We start from the raw sequence: 17,132 nt of genomic DNA, 5'->3' as shown, positions 1-17,132 counted from the left end.
GGTAGACAGTGGGACCACTGCTAGATAAGAATTGCATTGAAGCAAGGGCTGATTTTTTTAAAGATAGATCTTCAAAATCTATCTTTTGTAAAGATGGATGAATAAACCTGGAGTCCATTTAAGCAATCGGGTACAGTTATAAGGCTAAAGGACTCTGTGGCATTGCAATACTACATAAAATTTAATATTGTGGCAGAAGTACTTGAGGTTAGAAATTATTTTGTATTTTTATTACTTTTATTATTGGTAAAAAAAGAAAATTATATTTGTGAAGAAATTTAAAATAGTGTTTCTGTGAATACTCTTGAAAAAACAGACCAGAGTGAAGGCTGCTGGAACACTTAATTTTAAAATCAGGCCTGAAGAATGCCAGATTTTAGTTAGATTTCTAATGTCTACTCCATGTTATACATGTAAAAAAAAAAAAAAATCTAAATGAACCCTGATCACATTCATCTTTCATGTTCTCCCTGGAGAAATCATTCCATACTTATAACTGATGTGGGAAAATAAACAAATAGGACAGAAATATACAGAATCGTAAGCCTAGTAGATCCTTGCAGAAGGTTTCTGTAGGATGCCTTAAGGTAATAATCTGTACTATATGCTGTACCTCCAAGACAGGCAGATAAGACATCTCCAAGACACCTAATAACTCACTAGTTTGGTTTGGTTCACTGCTTTCTTTTAATAATGGTCAACTGACACTGTTTTGTGACTTGTCACATGCTGATGTTCAGTGCCTAGCGTAAAAGGAGCACTATTTCTACACAGTGCAATAAAAATGATAATATTTCCTACCCAGTTTACTCAGTAATAAGTAATGAATATTTCTAATCTGATAGCATGCTTTCTATTGTACAGATAGTAATATTAACAGAGGATCTTCCTAAACATCTACACTGAAACACATTAATTTTGGTAATTATGGTAAAAATAATCATGGTAAGAATGATCATATTTTCTTGAATGATTTTTCTTATAATTTTAGAGAGATGAGTCATCTCTCTGAACTGTTTTCTCTGCCAGATTAGCCTCCTGAAACAATGTGAAAGACCTTTAACAGAAAATTTCAGCATCTGTTAAGAAAGTTCATACGAAGAGCTAACTAATTAAAACTGAATCTTCCCAGTTTTAGTTTGTCTGTCATTTTGGAAAAAGGTTAAATACTGCTGCAAGGCTATTTTTCAGTTTGAAATTAAAATAATGATAGTTGTTCCTCAGCTGGCAATGCCATGCAGCTGCTCTGAACAGCTCTGATCTACAAACATTAAAATGGTTCACGCTGAATAGTTCAGAGTTTTATGCTTCCAGTTAACATTAGCATCATTTGATTGACTGAGGAGTTTTTTTTAAGGGAAGTGTAACTTCTGAAAACTTACTATGTTATACTTGGAACAGCTGAATGCAGTAAGCCTTAAAAAAGAAGCTGTAAAAAGTTTAGGTGTTATTGGAGGTGATGAAATACTACTGCAGGTGGCAGCCAAACATAACACAGGCAATGTCTCACAATTTTCCTATCGTTTATTCCCACTGTGCATTCTCACACCATGCCGTCCTTCACTGTTGCTAAACTCAGCTGCTACTAGACTACAGTATTACAGTGTATGACAACCTGTTCACTGGTGCAGAAGTCACATTTCATTCAGTCTAGGAAATTAATCTAAAATAATACTACCTAATGATATTCCAAGTGAAACTTGAAACCATAATGTTCCTTTTTGATTCACAGTCCTGGAGCTTAATTTCTGTATGGTCTCATGCTCTTTTAAGTCTTTTTGCTGCTTGATCGAGGTAATGAGAAGAAATTAACAGGCCAATGCAGTATTATGCATGTAATCATTGTTTTGTTATCTGTATCAGATGTACTTTAGAAATTAAGATATGGAAAAATGAACAGTCGTGTCCATAAGCAGTCCTGTTTGTAGTATTTCATATATGAGACAAATGAATAGGTAGAATGTGGTCACAAGAATATGCCAGACACTAGAAGTGAGTGGTATTGGGTCAGAAAAAAGCAAGAAATTGCTACCATAATATATTCAGAAATAAATTTCAGGAGGTTTTGGTTCATTTTACCACCTGAATATGTTACTGAACAGTATTTGAATGGGAAACTGTCCTTAATATTTTTACATTTTTTACTTTTTTTTTTTTTTCCATTCTAGTACAGTTTTCTATAAATTTTGATTTCTTTAATAACTCAAATTTGGGGCTGGAAAATTTTCTTATAACTTGGGGTTGATGTAAATTGTATCAGCAGCTCTTAGCTGTGCTACAGTGTTGTTGGAGAAGCCATTTGAATGTTCAAGAAGCATTCCTGGTTTTGATGAAATGGCAGCATGCTAGATTCATCTTTGAGTACTCTCTAGTATTTGGAGCATAGCACAGTTGGGGATATTTGAGTATAGCATGATTCTAATAATTTATTTCAAGATATGAATGCAAGTTTTGTTATAGATGCATCTTTCCACCCTTGTAAAGTTGAAAGAAAAAAACCCCAAACTTGTAGTTTTTATTTCTCTAGTGTATGTGCTTCGTTTGTTATACAAATATTATGTCCGCAATCCTAATTGGACAGTAAATGTCATCTGCTGACTGTGGCCTGAATCACCATGTAAGAAACTCAGACAAAGCCTTAGGCTTTCATTTCCACAGAGTTGCTGCCTATCATGGATGGAATAATGAAGCAAAACCATTGCTGACCATGCCATCAAATGCACCCAGTTAACTGTGATCAGCTTTTATTCTTTAGAAAAGGTTTGTGCCACCTTGTGGGAAGTTCACTGTGAGGGTCATGAGACACTGGAGCAGGTTGCCCAGAGAAGTTGTGGCTGCCCTATCCCTGGCAGTGTTCAAGGCCAGGTTGGACAGGGCTTGGAGCAACCTGGTCTAGTGGGAGGCATCCCTGCCCATCGCAGGTTCCTTCCAACCTAAAGCATGCTACGATTCTGTATAAGTTCTAGATTTGTTAACCTAGTAATTTGTTGCCTTTGCATACATAAAAAAACCCAACCAACCAACCAAGCAAAATGAAATGAAATGGTTAAAAAACGTTCAAGTCTGTTAAGTCTGGTGAATCTTATTTAAACTAGATAAAAGACCCTAGTATTAACCATTAGTCTCTATGCTTATCTTATTTCTGTCTTTATAGAGCATAAATAATATAACTTACTCTTTTACCTGCTCTGAGCTAAATGTATAGGCCTGTGAAAGTTCAGTGGAGGCAAATAACTATAATTCACTGTGAAAAAAAGGCAAAAAAATTGATCCTAAGTGAGTTATTGTACAATCTAAATGTTTTCCTCATAGAATCAAAAAGTATGTGTGAAAGTTCTACCTTGGGCAAATTTGAGAGCAAGGATCAAATCTTTCATACATCAGAAGACTTCTGCTACATTTTTTTCTGCTTTTCCCTTTTTGTTCAAATAGACTAATACACTTCAGAAGGAAAAATGAATTCTCAATTAAAATAGACTGTAGACTCTTCAGAGTAGAGGTCTTGATCTAGGTATGATTTAATGCTTTTTTCAATTTAGTAGCTCCATTTAAATCTATGTAGTGTTTGTACTATTTTGCAGGAGGCTCAATTTGAATCTTTTGCCTTTTAGCTTTATGTGTAAAAATGGTGTTAATATTTTATTGTACTAAAGAATAAATACTGTGTAATATAATACAAGTAGGAGTTTGGTATTTTAATGACAAAGTGTTTCTTGGGAGTGTAATATTCAAATAAAACTATTAAGTTTATGTGGTTAGTGTCTTTGACTATATAAGTAAGAATTTCAGAAATCAGACCTCAATAAGCCAGGGTTTAACTCTTGGTGTTCCATCTAAGGATTCAGATAATTCTGTGTAAACATCTGGCACAGAAATACTATGTGGCGGGTATATTGACTATATAAGTAAGAATTTCAGAAATCAGACCTCAATAAGCCAGGGTTTAACTCTTGGTGTTCCATCTTAAGGATTCAGATAATTCTGTATAAACATCTGGCACAGAAATACTATGTGACGGGTATATGACATCTGTCAGCATTATTTCCACTTGTTTAGTTATTGTCAGCAGCTCTTCTCTTTAGGAATACTAAATTCATTTACATTTTAAGGATAAAAGTAGGACAAATTACATTTTTCATGCTATTATTTATATTTGTTCCTGAATTATGATCTAGGTTGTTTTGTGTTTTTTGTTTTTGGTTGTTTATTTTTTTTTGTTGATATAGTATGGACGATCCAAGCCTTTCCAAAAAGAAGAAATCAAGTCTACATTGTGTTTGCTAAGTTGTATCACTTCTCTGTAGAGGATAAAAAAATGCTTCAAGTGAATTAGTGGTTTTAATTCTAGTGCAAAAAATGTAGCCTAAAGTTGAGATATTTATTTGTGTTGATAAAGTGAGAAGAGAATTAATACTTAAAAATATTAATTAAAGAACTACAAGGGAAAAATTTGGAGAGAACAGCTTACAGTATTAGTCTTTATAATGTGAAAGTTTGTTGAAGAGAGCAGTGGGAGGCTAATACAACAAAGACACAAAAACTGTGGAAGAAACTGGGAGCCCAGACCTGGACCCAGCATTACAGGTGTGGCCTTACAAATGCTGAGTTAGAGGGGAAGGGTCACTTCCCTCAACCTGTTGGCAATGCTCCTGCTCATGGAGCACAAAGTACCATTAGCCTTCCTTGCAGTGAGTGTGCATTGCTGGCTTATGTTTAACTTGCAGTCCACCAAGAACCCAAAGGTCCTTTTCTGCAAAAGCTATGAATGTACATTTCTTTCATTCATGTTTATTCCTGATATTAGTGGGAAAAGGAAAGGACACAGGCTTCAAGATTCATTTCACCTCACTTTGTCTTTAATGTCATCTAATTGTATCACCCAGGGTATGCTATCATAACTAATGGTCCGAATTCTCTGACATTTTTTGAATTTAGGCTTAGATGGGTCACATTAAAAAAAAATGAATCTTTTTTCCCATGGATTACAAAGACAGTTCATTTATGATAACATTATAGACATCAGCATTAGTTTTGATGAATACAAAACAATATTTATAATATATAATATTATAATTTTTTTTTTTTTTTGGCGGGACCATTCCAGAGTAGAAGTGTGAATTAGAACAAGGTTCTGATGTATTTCAGCTTTTGGAGAAATAGATCAGCTATTGTGTCCCGTGTTTATGTGACAATACACTTCCCTACATATTATGTTGCATTTTTCCTATTGTGTTTTGACATAAAGTGAAGTTTGTTTATTTATTTTTACAGGCTAAATTCCATTGATGTTAAGTATCAGATGTGGAAATTAGGAGTTGTTTTCACTGATAATGTAAGTTTATCAGAGTATGTTTGTGTCTGTATAGATGTCTATGCATATATGTATATATTCACTTTCAAGAAGGCAATATACACTTGTTAACCCAAGTGCTTCAAAGGAAGGCATGAAATATTCTGGTTTGTGTTTAATTTACCACATAGATGAAGAAAATCTTGGAGGCTTAGAAAGACATTGCTGAAGTCTTTTCCCAGTTACATAGGTTTTAGATTATTCTGTCACTTCTTGTCCGCTTTTGATATGCTTTATTCAGAAACAATAAGCAAGCACTGCACTGTAGAATTAGAAACCTGACTATTTAAATTCTAATTGTCATTTTTCATATTGTTCATAAACTTTGTGGACACTTGAATATTCCTGGAGAACAATCAGATTGGTATAGCCAATGTATGTGAAATTGCTAAAATTTGTGAGTCTTATGATTATTGCTTGCCTAACTCAGCTTATATTACTGGTGGAAAAAATGGTGGGGTAACAATTTTAGAACTAGGACTACCGGAGAATAAAAGTGTAATCTGACTTTAGATCAGTAAGACTAGAACAACTCTAGGTGTACAGACAACATGATCTGTAAAGACTTAGAGCTTGTTCAGTATTAGGGATTTTTTTCTAAGGGAGGGACTGTAATTTCTGATATAGAAATGTACATTTCATCAAGTGCAGTAAAAATGGACTGATAGCACAAATGATGAAATTAACATTGTAGTAATAGTAAACTACTTAAAGAATACTTACATGTTTTAATAGAAGCTTTAGTAGTTTGAACTATAAAATTCCTTTTGTTGTTTGCAGTCTTTCCATGTCATTAACCACCTTAGCACTTTAATATTTTAATGTAATTATTTAGAATTTCATAAACAAAGAAATCGTTTAAATAAGAAAACTTTTTACATTAAAAACATTTAAAAATAAAGGTTTGGCAATTTCAAAATTAGTTTTTACAAATTAAAATTTAGAATATGTCAATTTTGACTGTGTCTTGTGAACTATTTATTTGCTGATTTAACATTTTTGCACAGAGAAAATTCTTAAAGATCTCTAGCAAATTCCATGTGGGGGAAAAAAAAAAAAAGTTTTCTATTTAAAGAAAAGCACATTCAAGCAATTTCCTTAACTAAATTCAAACTTAATTTGAATTAAGTTAAAGATAATAGCCATGAGTTTTATTTTGTGATGTATTTGGTTTTTTCTGTTAGTCTTTCCTTTACCTAGCGTGGTACATGACCATGTCAGTCCTTGGCCATTACAACAATTTTTTCTTTGCTGCTCACCTACTTGACATTGCAATGGGATTCAAGACATTACGAACTATCCTGTCATCAGTGACCCACAATGGCAAACAGGTATCAGCTATCATCTCTTTCCAGCTATTTTACTTACAGGGCAGATCTCTTCATGATTTAACTCAGGTGTTCTGCATATTGACAACAGAATTGTTCTTTCACTGTAAAGTTTAGAACTTAAGTCAGTGGGGCAACTAGCCAATGGTATTTATAAGCATAAGAAAGTGGGACTAGGATGTATGACAGTTTCTTGCTGTAACAAGCAACTGTGTCATAAAGTTGCTGTTAAAAATTTTTTCAAGTTTCATCTAAAGACAGGTCCAGTTGATAGTTACTGCTTCTGTTAGAGGACTGTTTGAGAAACTCAGCTTTTTAATGATAAGAAGTCTTTATTTACAGAAGCTATGAAATCTGAAATTAAGAGTAGTCCTGAAGTTTTAGCAAATTATCTAATTACTTATGAAGTAAGGGGACATTATTTATGATAAGAAATTTTTTAAGTCTGGCAAGCTATGCAAGAGAAATACCAATTTGCAGGATATTGCAGTTCACTTCCAGTTTTTTCCATACAGCTCAAGGCAAAGCTTTACTGATGCTGCAGTTGAGCAGTGGGGCATGTGTTGCTACCTTTCTGAGGTAGATATTATAATATTAGGAACAGTTAGTTTTATATGTGATTTCATAGATGTAAACAAGCTTGTTTCAGTATTAAATGCACAGAAATACTCTATTGTAATTACATAATAGGTGATATTAAATAGTAGTATATTAAGTAGTAAACATTCACGTTTTTGTCTGATTATGTGAGGCTTATATAATTCTAATAGATGTCTTGATTGTGTATGTATGCACTAGATTTTGAAAGATTTGTCTTTGTAATTGTGCTTCTAAAGCATTGTTTTCCTTCGAAATAAAACAGATGAAATGCATGACATTTGCATGAAAATATGCAGATATATTACAAAGATATGAGACAGATAAAAACAAAGTTTTTCTTCTGCTAGTATATATATTATTGTTAGTTTCCTTCTCTTCTTGCAAAGAAAACTGTATAGCATAATTCCATGGTGGTGGTATATCCAGTCTATAATTTTGTTTTCCAGCTTGTTCTAACAGTGGGATTACTGGCAGTAGTAGTATACTTGTATACAGTAGTGGCATTCAATTTTTTCCGCAAGTTCTACAACAAGAGTGAAGATGGTGATATGCCAGACATGAAATGTGATGATATGCTGACAGTAAGTCTTATTTTGCTTTCTGGATTTTTTCTTTAACTGTTATATTTTTGACCTGATCTTCTTGTAATTCCTATTCATACAGCCATGTTATTAGCCATCGATAGGAAAGACTATAATTGAAGGCAAAGGAATAAATACAAATACAATCCCTAGCAACTAGATTATACTCTGTGTATGTTAAACAAACACATCTATAAATGGATAGAAGACATGTGATGGTATTCTTTGCTATAGTTTCTCAAAAAATTAAAAAGGAAAAAGAAAAAGCTGTGAAGCTGAACCAAGTCAGTTAAAGGATAGTACTTCTGAATCTTGAGATTCTACAGCCGTTTAGGAGGATGGTCAGTTACAGGCAAGGACTTTGATAATTAATTCAGGTACTGAAATGCTTGCCTAAGCTTGGAAATCCGTCTGTTTCCCTTAGCAAGAATTGCCATGGTTATCTTCAACTGTCAGTTTCAGTAATACTAAAATCTCTCTTGTGCTCAGAACATTGAAATTTGTTTTGTACTTGCTAAGCCAGTGCCAGGCTTTGCAGTTGTGGATGGCAGGTAGAGGTTAAACCACAAAGAATTTCTAAAACGCGTTGCTGTTACTACCCTTCTAAAAGCAGTCTTGTACAACAAAGTTAGATCTATTTCAATATATTATGTAATATTAAACTCTTCCAGGGAACTGACACCATTTAAAAGTTACTGTCATTGCTATTTTCTGATAGGGAGTAAGAATGTTGGGCCTGTCGTTCACAAAGCTACTTTAAAGAAAAGGATCCAATCCCCTGCTCTTGACCTCTGAGAATGATGTCGTAATTTTCTATTAAATTATGGCACAATTACAGTTTTTTTCCTCCCTGTTTGAGACACTGAAGATGGGGAAAGTAATTCACTTTTGAAAGTGGAAAAGGAGATGGCTGTGAAGTGATGTTAATGGCATTTCCTACTTGCACATTACTGAAACGATTGTATCTGAATCATGATTTGCTGCTGGTCTTAAGGTAGTTCAGTCTTTGATCTTTCTGACCTGTTATATAACGACAGAACATGAAACCCTGCAGCGTTAGCTGCACCGCACTGGTGCGTTTGAGCTCCCTCAGAAATATACATAACCTCAAAGGGGAGAAAAAGATGACTTAAGTACTTGACATAGTATAGTTCCTAGATCATAGACCAGTCCTGCCAATTACTGAATTTGCAACAATGGGTATTTTTCCTTTTAGCAGCAGACAAACACTGTATCCCTTTATTTTGTGTTTTCTAGTGTTACATGTTTCATATGTATGTTGGAGTACGTGCGGGTGGAGGCATTGGTGATGAAATAGAGGATCCAGCAGGAGATGAATATGAAATCTATCGGATTATCTTTGACATCACTTTTTTCTTCTTTGTGATTGTCATCCTGCTTGCAATTATTCAAGGTATGTGTTTGTAACCCATCGACTGAAATTGTTATTTTGCAGCACAAAGATCTTAGTGCTATGGTAATTGCACACCAAAGATTCAACCAGTGAGGATCATGAAGCACAGATTTATATAGTAAGCCACACCCAGCTGGCTTTTATCCATACTCTGTTCTTTCTAGTCTCTGTAAAATCAACAGGCTCTTAACTGGATCAGTGGAAGCTAAAAAAGCTCTTTGCTGTGAGAATACTGGCGTCACTACAGTTTCTATCTTCTCATTGTCCTTTCTAAAAGTCTGCTGTAAATAATCAGCAAGACTCAGAGCTTGTGGTAAATTGTTTATAACTCTTAGTCAAGCAAGAAGTTTTTTTAAAGTGCTTGAGGAGGGAGCAAAATTTTTTTATAATTTAATGTGGCCTATCTCATACTGTTTATTTCTTTATTTTGTGAATGGCTGAAGAGTAGAGCCTTAGCTGTATAATTCTCATCTGGTATTCATCAGTTTTACAGCACAGCTGTATCAGTAATGACTGTGGAGTTAGTCCTTATTTATATTGGTGTAAGAAAAGGGAAAATCATACATAATTTAGAATCTGAGCCATAGAGCTTGTGGTGGTTTTTCTTCTTCTTTCTGTGTCTCCCTGAAACGACCTTTTACTTCCATAGAGCTCTGAAAGTGGAACTTTGTACTGCATGACAACCATAATGAGAGAGGATTCACAGAGCTCTGGACCTCTCTGCATCTGCCATCTAATAAATCCCTGAACTCTGGCACTGTAAATAAAACAGAAGTCGCATTTTATAATTCCAAATGATACTGGTGGCCATGACAAAGAATACAGAGAAGGCAGAGTTACTGAGTTCCTTCTTTGCTTCAGTCTTTACAAAGGCCAGCCATCAGGAATTCCAGACCCTGGAGGCAAGAGATAAAGTTTGGAGAAAGGAAGGCTTTCCCTTGGCCAAGGAGCATCAGGTCAGAGATCATTTAGGCAAACTTGGCATCCACAAACCATGGGCCTCTGTGGGGTATGCCCATGAATCCTGACAGAGCTGGCAGATATTATTGCTAAGCCACTCTCCATCATCTTGGAGAGTCAGGAGGGGTGCCTGAGATCTGGAGGAAAGCCAGTGTCACTCCAGTCTTCAGAAAGGGCAAGAAGGGAGGACCCAGGAAACTACAGGCCAGTTGTCCTCACCTCAGTCCTTGGAAAGATAATGGAACAACTCATCTTGGATGTCATCTCTAAGCATGTGGAGGAAAAGAAGGTTATTAGGAGTAGTCAGCATGGATTCACCAAGGGGGAGTCATGCTTGATCATCTTCATAGCTTTCTGTGATGGAATGACTGGCTGGGTAGATGAGGGGAGATGTGGATGTTGTCAACCTTGACTTCAGCAAGCCTTTTGACACTGTCTCCCCTAACATACTTACAGGTAAGGTTAGGAAGTATGGATTAGATGAGCAGATACTGAGATGGATTGAGAACTGGCTGAATAACAGATAGATAAAGGGCAATGGGCATAAAGTGAAACACAGGAAGTTCCATCTGAATGTGAGGAAAAACTTTTTTTACTTTGAGCGTAACAGAGCACTGGAACAGGCTGCCCAGACAGGTTGTGGAGATGTCTTCTCTGGACATATTCAAAATCTGCCTGGATGTGATCCTGTGCAACCTGCTCTAGGCAAACCTGTGTTAGTAAGGAGGTTGGACTAGATGATCTCCAGAGGTCCCTCCTAACCTCAACCATTCTGTGATTCAGTGATATGACTGGTAGCCATTTTCTTTAACTTTCTAATTTTTCTTCACATGTTTTTTTGGTCTTTGGAGTATATATTTGCTTTTAGAATTTCTGCACAAGATTCTTGTTTAATATTTTTTGTCAGAGTTATCCCTGGATTTCCAAACATTCTTTGTCACAATTCTGTTCTTGAACATTAACAATAATTTTAACTTAAACCCTAGGTTTAATTATTGATGCTTTTGGTGAATTAAGAGATCAGCAAGAACAAGTTAAGGAAGACATGGAGGTAAGAACATCGATTGATGAACTATACCCTATTTTCAGGTTTCATTAATATCTGTTTTCAATCAAAATGTTAGTGGATAATATTTTAAACTAAGAGGAAAATACAGTTCTGTACATGGTCCAATATCAAAAATCCTAGATGAGATTCTACTCTCACATCTCAGTTCATTAGATGAACATAATAGCTGAGATTTTTTTTTTAATTGACTTTTTTGTATCTATTAAAATATAAGAACTTACATAAGCAGTTCTGTTAGTACCCAGTGACATTCTTTTTAGACAATTTTATGAAGCGAAAACTCTGCTAGCATCCAGGTTTTGAATGGTGTTTGCCACTCTATGCTGCCTCCTGTGAAAGAGGTATGCTATGTTTTGACAGGTGCTAGGTGCTATCTTGTATATGTCTTTGCATGAGACATAAACAAAGGTTGCCTAAACTGATACTCTGCTCTAAGTGTATTTTGGATTTGTTTGCCTGTTCCTAGTACAGGTTTTTTAAATACCTCCAGATCAAACTTGGCCAATTCTTGCTGTCAGTTAAAAGTTGACAAAAATTCAGACAAAAAGACTAACACCTTTTTTTTCTCATAACTTTTTAAAGATTAGACTAATCCCTGTATCTTCTTTTTTGTAAACAAGGAAAATCTTTGTACATTTCTATATATTATAATGAATTACATGCTTGTGGCTATTTAAGTCTTTTGGATCTTCAGACTACAGTGTCAACACTGTCATGTTATACTTCATCTCAGATCTCATTTTCTTTGTTCAGGTAACTTTTGTTCTTTTAATCTATGTGTGAAAGTATCCTGTACTTGGTGGTTTTCTATTCTGTTGTTTAAATATGCTTATAACATCTAGGGAAAGTGTTGTAAACCTGTGTTTTGTAACTTAAACTTTAAGCACATTCAGTTTCAGCTGGACAAACACAGCAGGCATTGAGGTAAATATTGCTGCATGTTACAGTGAGTGCTACTTACAGTGTTAAAGCAAAAAAAAAATTAAAATGAGCTTTGACCATTGTATGCCATTCTTTCTCCTGATAATTGTTCACTTACAGCTGGCAAAGAAGCTATTCTGATGGCAGTTAAACTTTTATTCAAGTGTTTTGTCTGAGGTATATAGTTCCAATCATTAAAACAAAAGCTTTTTTGTTCAGCACATATTACACATGATGCTTTGCTATTTTCAAGAAACTTGTTACATTTTTATTGGCCTTTTCTCAAAGGGGGACAGGGTTATATATAGTGTTGAGGTGCTCTGTATTCTTTCTTGTAGACAAAGTGCTTTATCTGTGGAATAGGAAATGACTACTTTGACACAGTGCCCCATGGCTTTGAAACACACACACTACAGGAGCACAACTTGGCCAATTATTTGTGAGTACAGTAAAAATGAACTCCTCACTAACTCATGACCCTTGCTCTCTGAAAGTACCTGATTAGCTCTCTTGCATAAGCATGGGTAGTACTGTTTGGCTTTAATGTGCACTTGTGCTGTCTGAATGTATAATTCTGGGGGGATAGGAGTGAGGAGTGAACAAACTTCATTACCTGCTTTCCAGTTTGTTTGTGACACACTAGATTTGTGTGAGTTAGGAGATGGAAACCGGGAACTTAGTATGTTACTGTGGAGGTGTAAAAGTGAATGTGTTGTGTAAAGTGCAGAGGAACAGTATGACCTGGCCTGGAGACTGGTGGAGAGAATAATACACAAGCAAAGGAGTAAGGCAAAAGAGGGAAAGCTTACACTGGACAAAATACTGTGAGTGGAGTGCTGAGGCTGACTAAGGAAACCTGGGACAAAGGGGGAGGTAGGGGAACTGGAACAAGGAGCTAGAGAGGGAAGGGATCAGACCAAGGGCATCAGGTCCACCTCTGGAAAATCCAAGCAGATCATTGACCACTGAACTTGGTCTTTTCAAATCTGGAAATAAAGCCACTTATCAGATCCACGATCAGTGTATCATACTATTTCTCTCCTGTGATATATGCGTGAAAATCCAGTGACAAAGTGTATTTTATACTAGTGCTGTCAGCATGAAGCAATGGATGGATTGTGACTTTTATGTCTATGAACTAGCACTGTATGTGCACAGATTAATGATACTGTAAAGTCAAACTTCCCTAAAAAGAACTTCCACCTGAGAAACAGGTTGTACAAACAAAATACATTGAAAATACCATCATGTGGGATTTTGTTCCTGCTTACAAAATACTGCACAAATAACATATAATAACATGCTTATTCTATGTGCATCATCTTAGGAAATGTTTTTTTGATATTTTTGTTCATAATTTTGTTTATATTTTTACATATGGAGATGATGTCTATTACGAGTGAAATTTTGAAATCATCACCTAGTGTCTGTCAGCTCAAAACCCCGAGACCAATGTATTTTTAAAATTACAAGTTGTTTTCTGCTCATGTTGATCTTGAGTTACATACACTAGTAAAATATCCCCAGCCTATAGTTTCAATAAGAGAAATCTCTTAATCAAAGCTCCAGTGACTGTTCCCTGTCTGCTTCCAAGTTGGTGCCCGTGGGCAAGAAAATGCTATTACAATTTTAGATTAAAAAGTTTAGATAAATCTTCTTTTAAACTCTGTTGCTATTTACTGTAAATCAAACTGAATCTTTTGCATTCTAGCTTACTATTCATTGAGCAGTGAGTGAACGTCAAGAGTGTCAGGAAAGTATATATAGTGTCTGGGAATATTATCATAAATTGAACTCTGGAACTTGTAAGTTCATGAACAGCATTATCACCGTATATCTGAAAAATAACTATCCCTCTGTGGGTTGCCTAACATATTCATAATTACTCTTTCTTTGCTTGTAGGTTTTTTCTCATGTATCTTATTAACAAAGATGAAACAGAGCATACAGGACAGGTAGGTTGAAAAACTGTATGAATGTCAACAGTTTTTAAATAAGACTGGTTCCAAAATAAAATCATTCAGACTTGGCAAAGCTGAGTATTCTAATTAATAGCTCCCTATACGGTATGTAAGTTAATTCTTATTCTTCTAAACAATTCTTAGGACTTTGGTTGCTTAATATTAAATTATAAATTGTGTAGTACTTTCTATTCCTGATTTGTTATCTGACCTGTTATTCTTAAATTGTTACTTTCACAAAATATAAATACAGACAATAAACAAAAGCAATGAGAAACAGAACATTTAAGCATCTTATGAAAGCAGCACTCATCATTTCTTCCTGTTGATTCTTTTTTAATAGTCTTTGTCCTTTATTATTATTAATATATAATCTTTGTCTATGTTCATGGATAAGTCTACATGAGAGAGCTTGTGTATATATTTGAAATGAAACCCATGAGAGAAACCTGGAGGTTTCTTCTTTACTCTTATTCTTTCAAACTTCTACTGCTTCCTTTAACTTCCTTAAAGTGTACTTATAGTCAGTTAAAAAAAAAAAAAGTATCGAATTTACAGACTACCTTTTTTTTCTAGTGATAGTTTTGCAACTGACTAAGCAAATATTCCTATGTTGCGCATCAGGAAAAAAAGAAACCTGAAGAGCAACATATAAATAGCTACAGATTTGCTGGTAAATCTATGTAGCTTACTCTTCCTGAACTCTTATGTGTGTAATAGGAAATTATAGTCATCTTCTTTGCATAAATCTTCTCAGCGTTGTCCAGTATCAGATTTTATGTATTTGCTTTGCTATTTTTGAACGTCTGTTTGTCATTTGAGAATTTCATATTAACTGAGATATTTTTAAAAAGCCTTTTTTATTTGCTTTTTTTTCTTGGCATACAGTCCTATGTTCACTGAAGCCAGATATTTACTAACTATTCAGGTTTGAGACTGTTAGGTGATAATTTGAAAATCAAGAGTACTTCATGCTATATAATTTCTAGGGACAAAGTTTAGTGGTGGACTTAGCAGTGTTAGGTTTACGATTGGACTTAATGATCTTACAGGTCTTTTCTAAGCTAAGTGATTCTATAATGTTATAACTTGTATAACACATGTCCTTTTAACCATGAAATTTCTATAATAAACCCCACATTTTTATTAAATGTGATTAAAATAAAAATAAACTAAAATATTTTATAATAATTATAATGGATTAAAATGGAAATAAATTGACATATCCTTTACCATTTTCTGGTCTGCCTAGAGATAGAGCCTTACCTGAAAAAAAATAAAAAATAAAAAAATAAAAATCACCATTGATTCAGAAAATAGTGCTCTTCTAAGAAATACCTTTAAAGGCCATCTTCGTTTATGTTATGTATAGTCATGTTTTGAAATGACTGATGCAAAAAGTCAGTCAGATTTCTATGATAGAAAATATTCTACTTACCCTGGTATTTGTCTCATGACCAGCTTTGACTGAGCTTTACATTGCTCCTGGGTGTGCAATAGGAACTGAACTACCTAGTTCTTTTCTATGTGTTTCTCCCGTGCTTTTTCCTAGGTAACAAATATTGAAAAGCTGCTCTAAACTAATTAAAATCATTAATGTTATTTTGTAGCTTGATATACAACAACTTGATATGCAAGGAATCAAAAAAGTGAAGCAGTATATAAGTAAAAGAGAAAAAGTCATGGTTGGTCCTTGTTTACTGAATCAAGCTATGTTATTTAAATTGTTTTTCTTTCAGGAATCCTATGTATGGAAAATGTATCAAGAACGCTGCTGGGAGTTTTTCCCTGCTGGTGATTGCTTCCGAAAACAATATGAAGACCAGCTCAACTAAGCAGAGATGAGGATTTCCAGATGAAAATCTGTCCATGTATTTCCCAGCTCCTTTTGGAATGTCTAACAAATTTCTTAAATCCCCAAAGCTGTGTGCTTTTTGGAGCACCAAAGCTCTGTTTTTAATGATCCAACTGCGCTTTTATTTTCTTGTGTATTTGCTTTGAGAACACTGGAGTAAAGAACAATGAAAAATAACAGGAACTCTGGAAAACAAACCAACCACTTGCACACACAAAAGATATCCCTATACATAACATGCACGCATATGAAGAGACTTGACAGCTTATTTCTGAAACTGCCACATGATGCCCTTGTCGAGAAGATCACACATGGGGTGTCATGGTAGCAACACTCATTAAATCTATTTATTTCATCATCCTGGAAGGAACTATATGTAGTTCACAGAGCACTGTAAAAGATTGTCGTGGACACTAAGTTGTGGGGAAATAGTGCCTTACTATATGTGGGTTGAGCTATGCAGAAGATGAGTACATGATGACATCATATTTATTTTTCTTTATGTCTCCCCTTTCTTCCAAGTTAATATTTATTTGTTGTTTTGGTGGGTTTGGGAGGAAGGGATTTGATTGTGCACATCTTTTTAATAAGACTAGAGTGTCTCAGGACAAGATTAGGTTATTCTCATCAAGTTTGTTTCACATTTACCTTCCTCTTTAGCTTTTGCTCTTATTTTGGTAATGCTCTGATACAACACTGCAACTTTATGAAATCTTTGTTTGAAAACAAGATGACTGCAAAAAACACTTTAACAAGAAATGTTTCATTGCATGTTTATTATGCAAGTTTAAAACAATCAAAAAAACCTTCAGAAGCAAGTTGATCAACATGAAAAACCATTCACAATAATTATATCCATAGTAGTAAAGTGTTGTGGGCTTTATTGTACATCTGGAACAAGTGTCATCAGCCAACGATGTATATGTTATGAATTTGACAGTAGTTTTGGTTTCTTTTCTTTTTCTTTCTTTCATTTCTGCCACCTGTGATTGATAGTGGAGTTGAAGATTTTCTTGCTAAATTATTTTTTAAAAGCAAAGCAATATTCATTCAGGGACTCCATCAGTTGCATCATGAAACACCAATGATGTGT

General features: G+C 34.7%; 1 protein-coding gene across 1 annotated transcript in view; it reads left to right on the top strand.

Annotated features, from left to right (window-relative positions):
* The window catches only part of LOC104408888 (ryanodine receptor 2-like), a gene marked incomplete at its 5' end in the record, with an annotated part of 71,128 nt that extends 54,553 nt beyond the window's left edge, over positions 1 to 16,575 (top strand). The window contains 8 exons of the mRNA XM_010018622.1: positions 5,272 to 5,332; positions 6,535 to 6,681; positions 7,725 to 7,859; positions 9,117 to 9,273; positions 11,220 to 11,284; positions 12,562 to 12,662; positions 14,127 to 14,178; positions 15,924 to 16,575. Coding sequence (XP_010016924.1) covers positions 5,272 to 5,332; positions 6,535 to 6,681; positions 7,725 to 7,859; positions 9,117 to 9,273; positions 11,220 to 11,284; positions 12,562 to 12,662; positions 14,127 to 14,178; positions 15,924 to 16,019 — 814 coding nt within the window. The remainder of the gene's footprint in view (positions 1 to 5,271; positions 5,333 to 6,534; positions 6,682 to 7,724; positions 7,860 to 9,116; positions 9,274 to 11,219; positions 11,285 to 12,561; positions 12,663 to 14,126; positions 14,179 to 15,923) is intronic.
* Positions 16,576 to 17,132: the final 557 nt, after the last annotated feature.

The sequence above is a fragment of the Nestor notabilis genome, unplaced genomic scaffold (assembly GCF_000696875.1).
Source record: "Nestor notabilis isolate BGI_N333 unplaced genomic scaffold, ASM69687v1 scaffold9487, whole genome shotgun sequence".
NCBI classification, from domain to species: domain Eukaryota; kingdom Metazoa; phylum Chordata; class Aves; order Psittaciformes; family Psittacidae; genus Nestor; species Nestor notabilis.
This window is presented reverse-complemented; position numbering and strand designations above follow the sequence as displayed.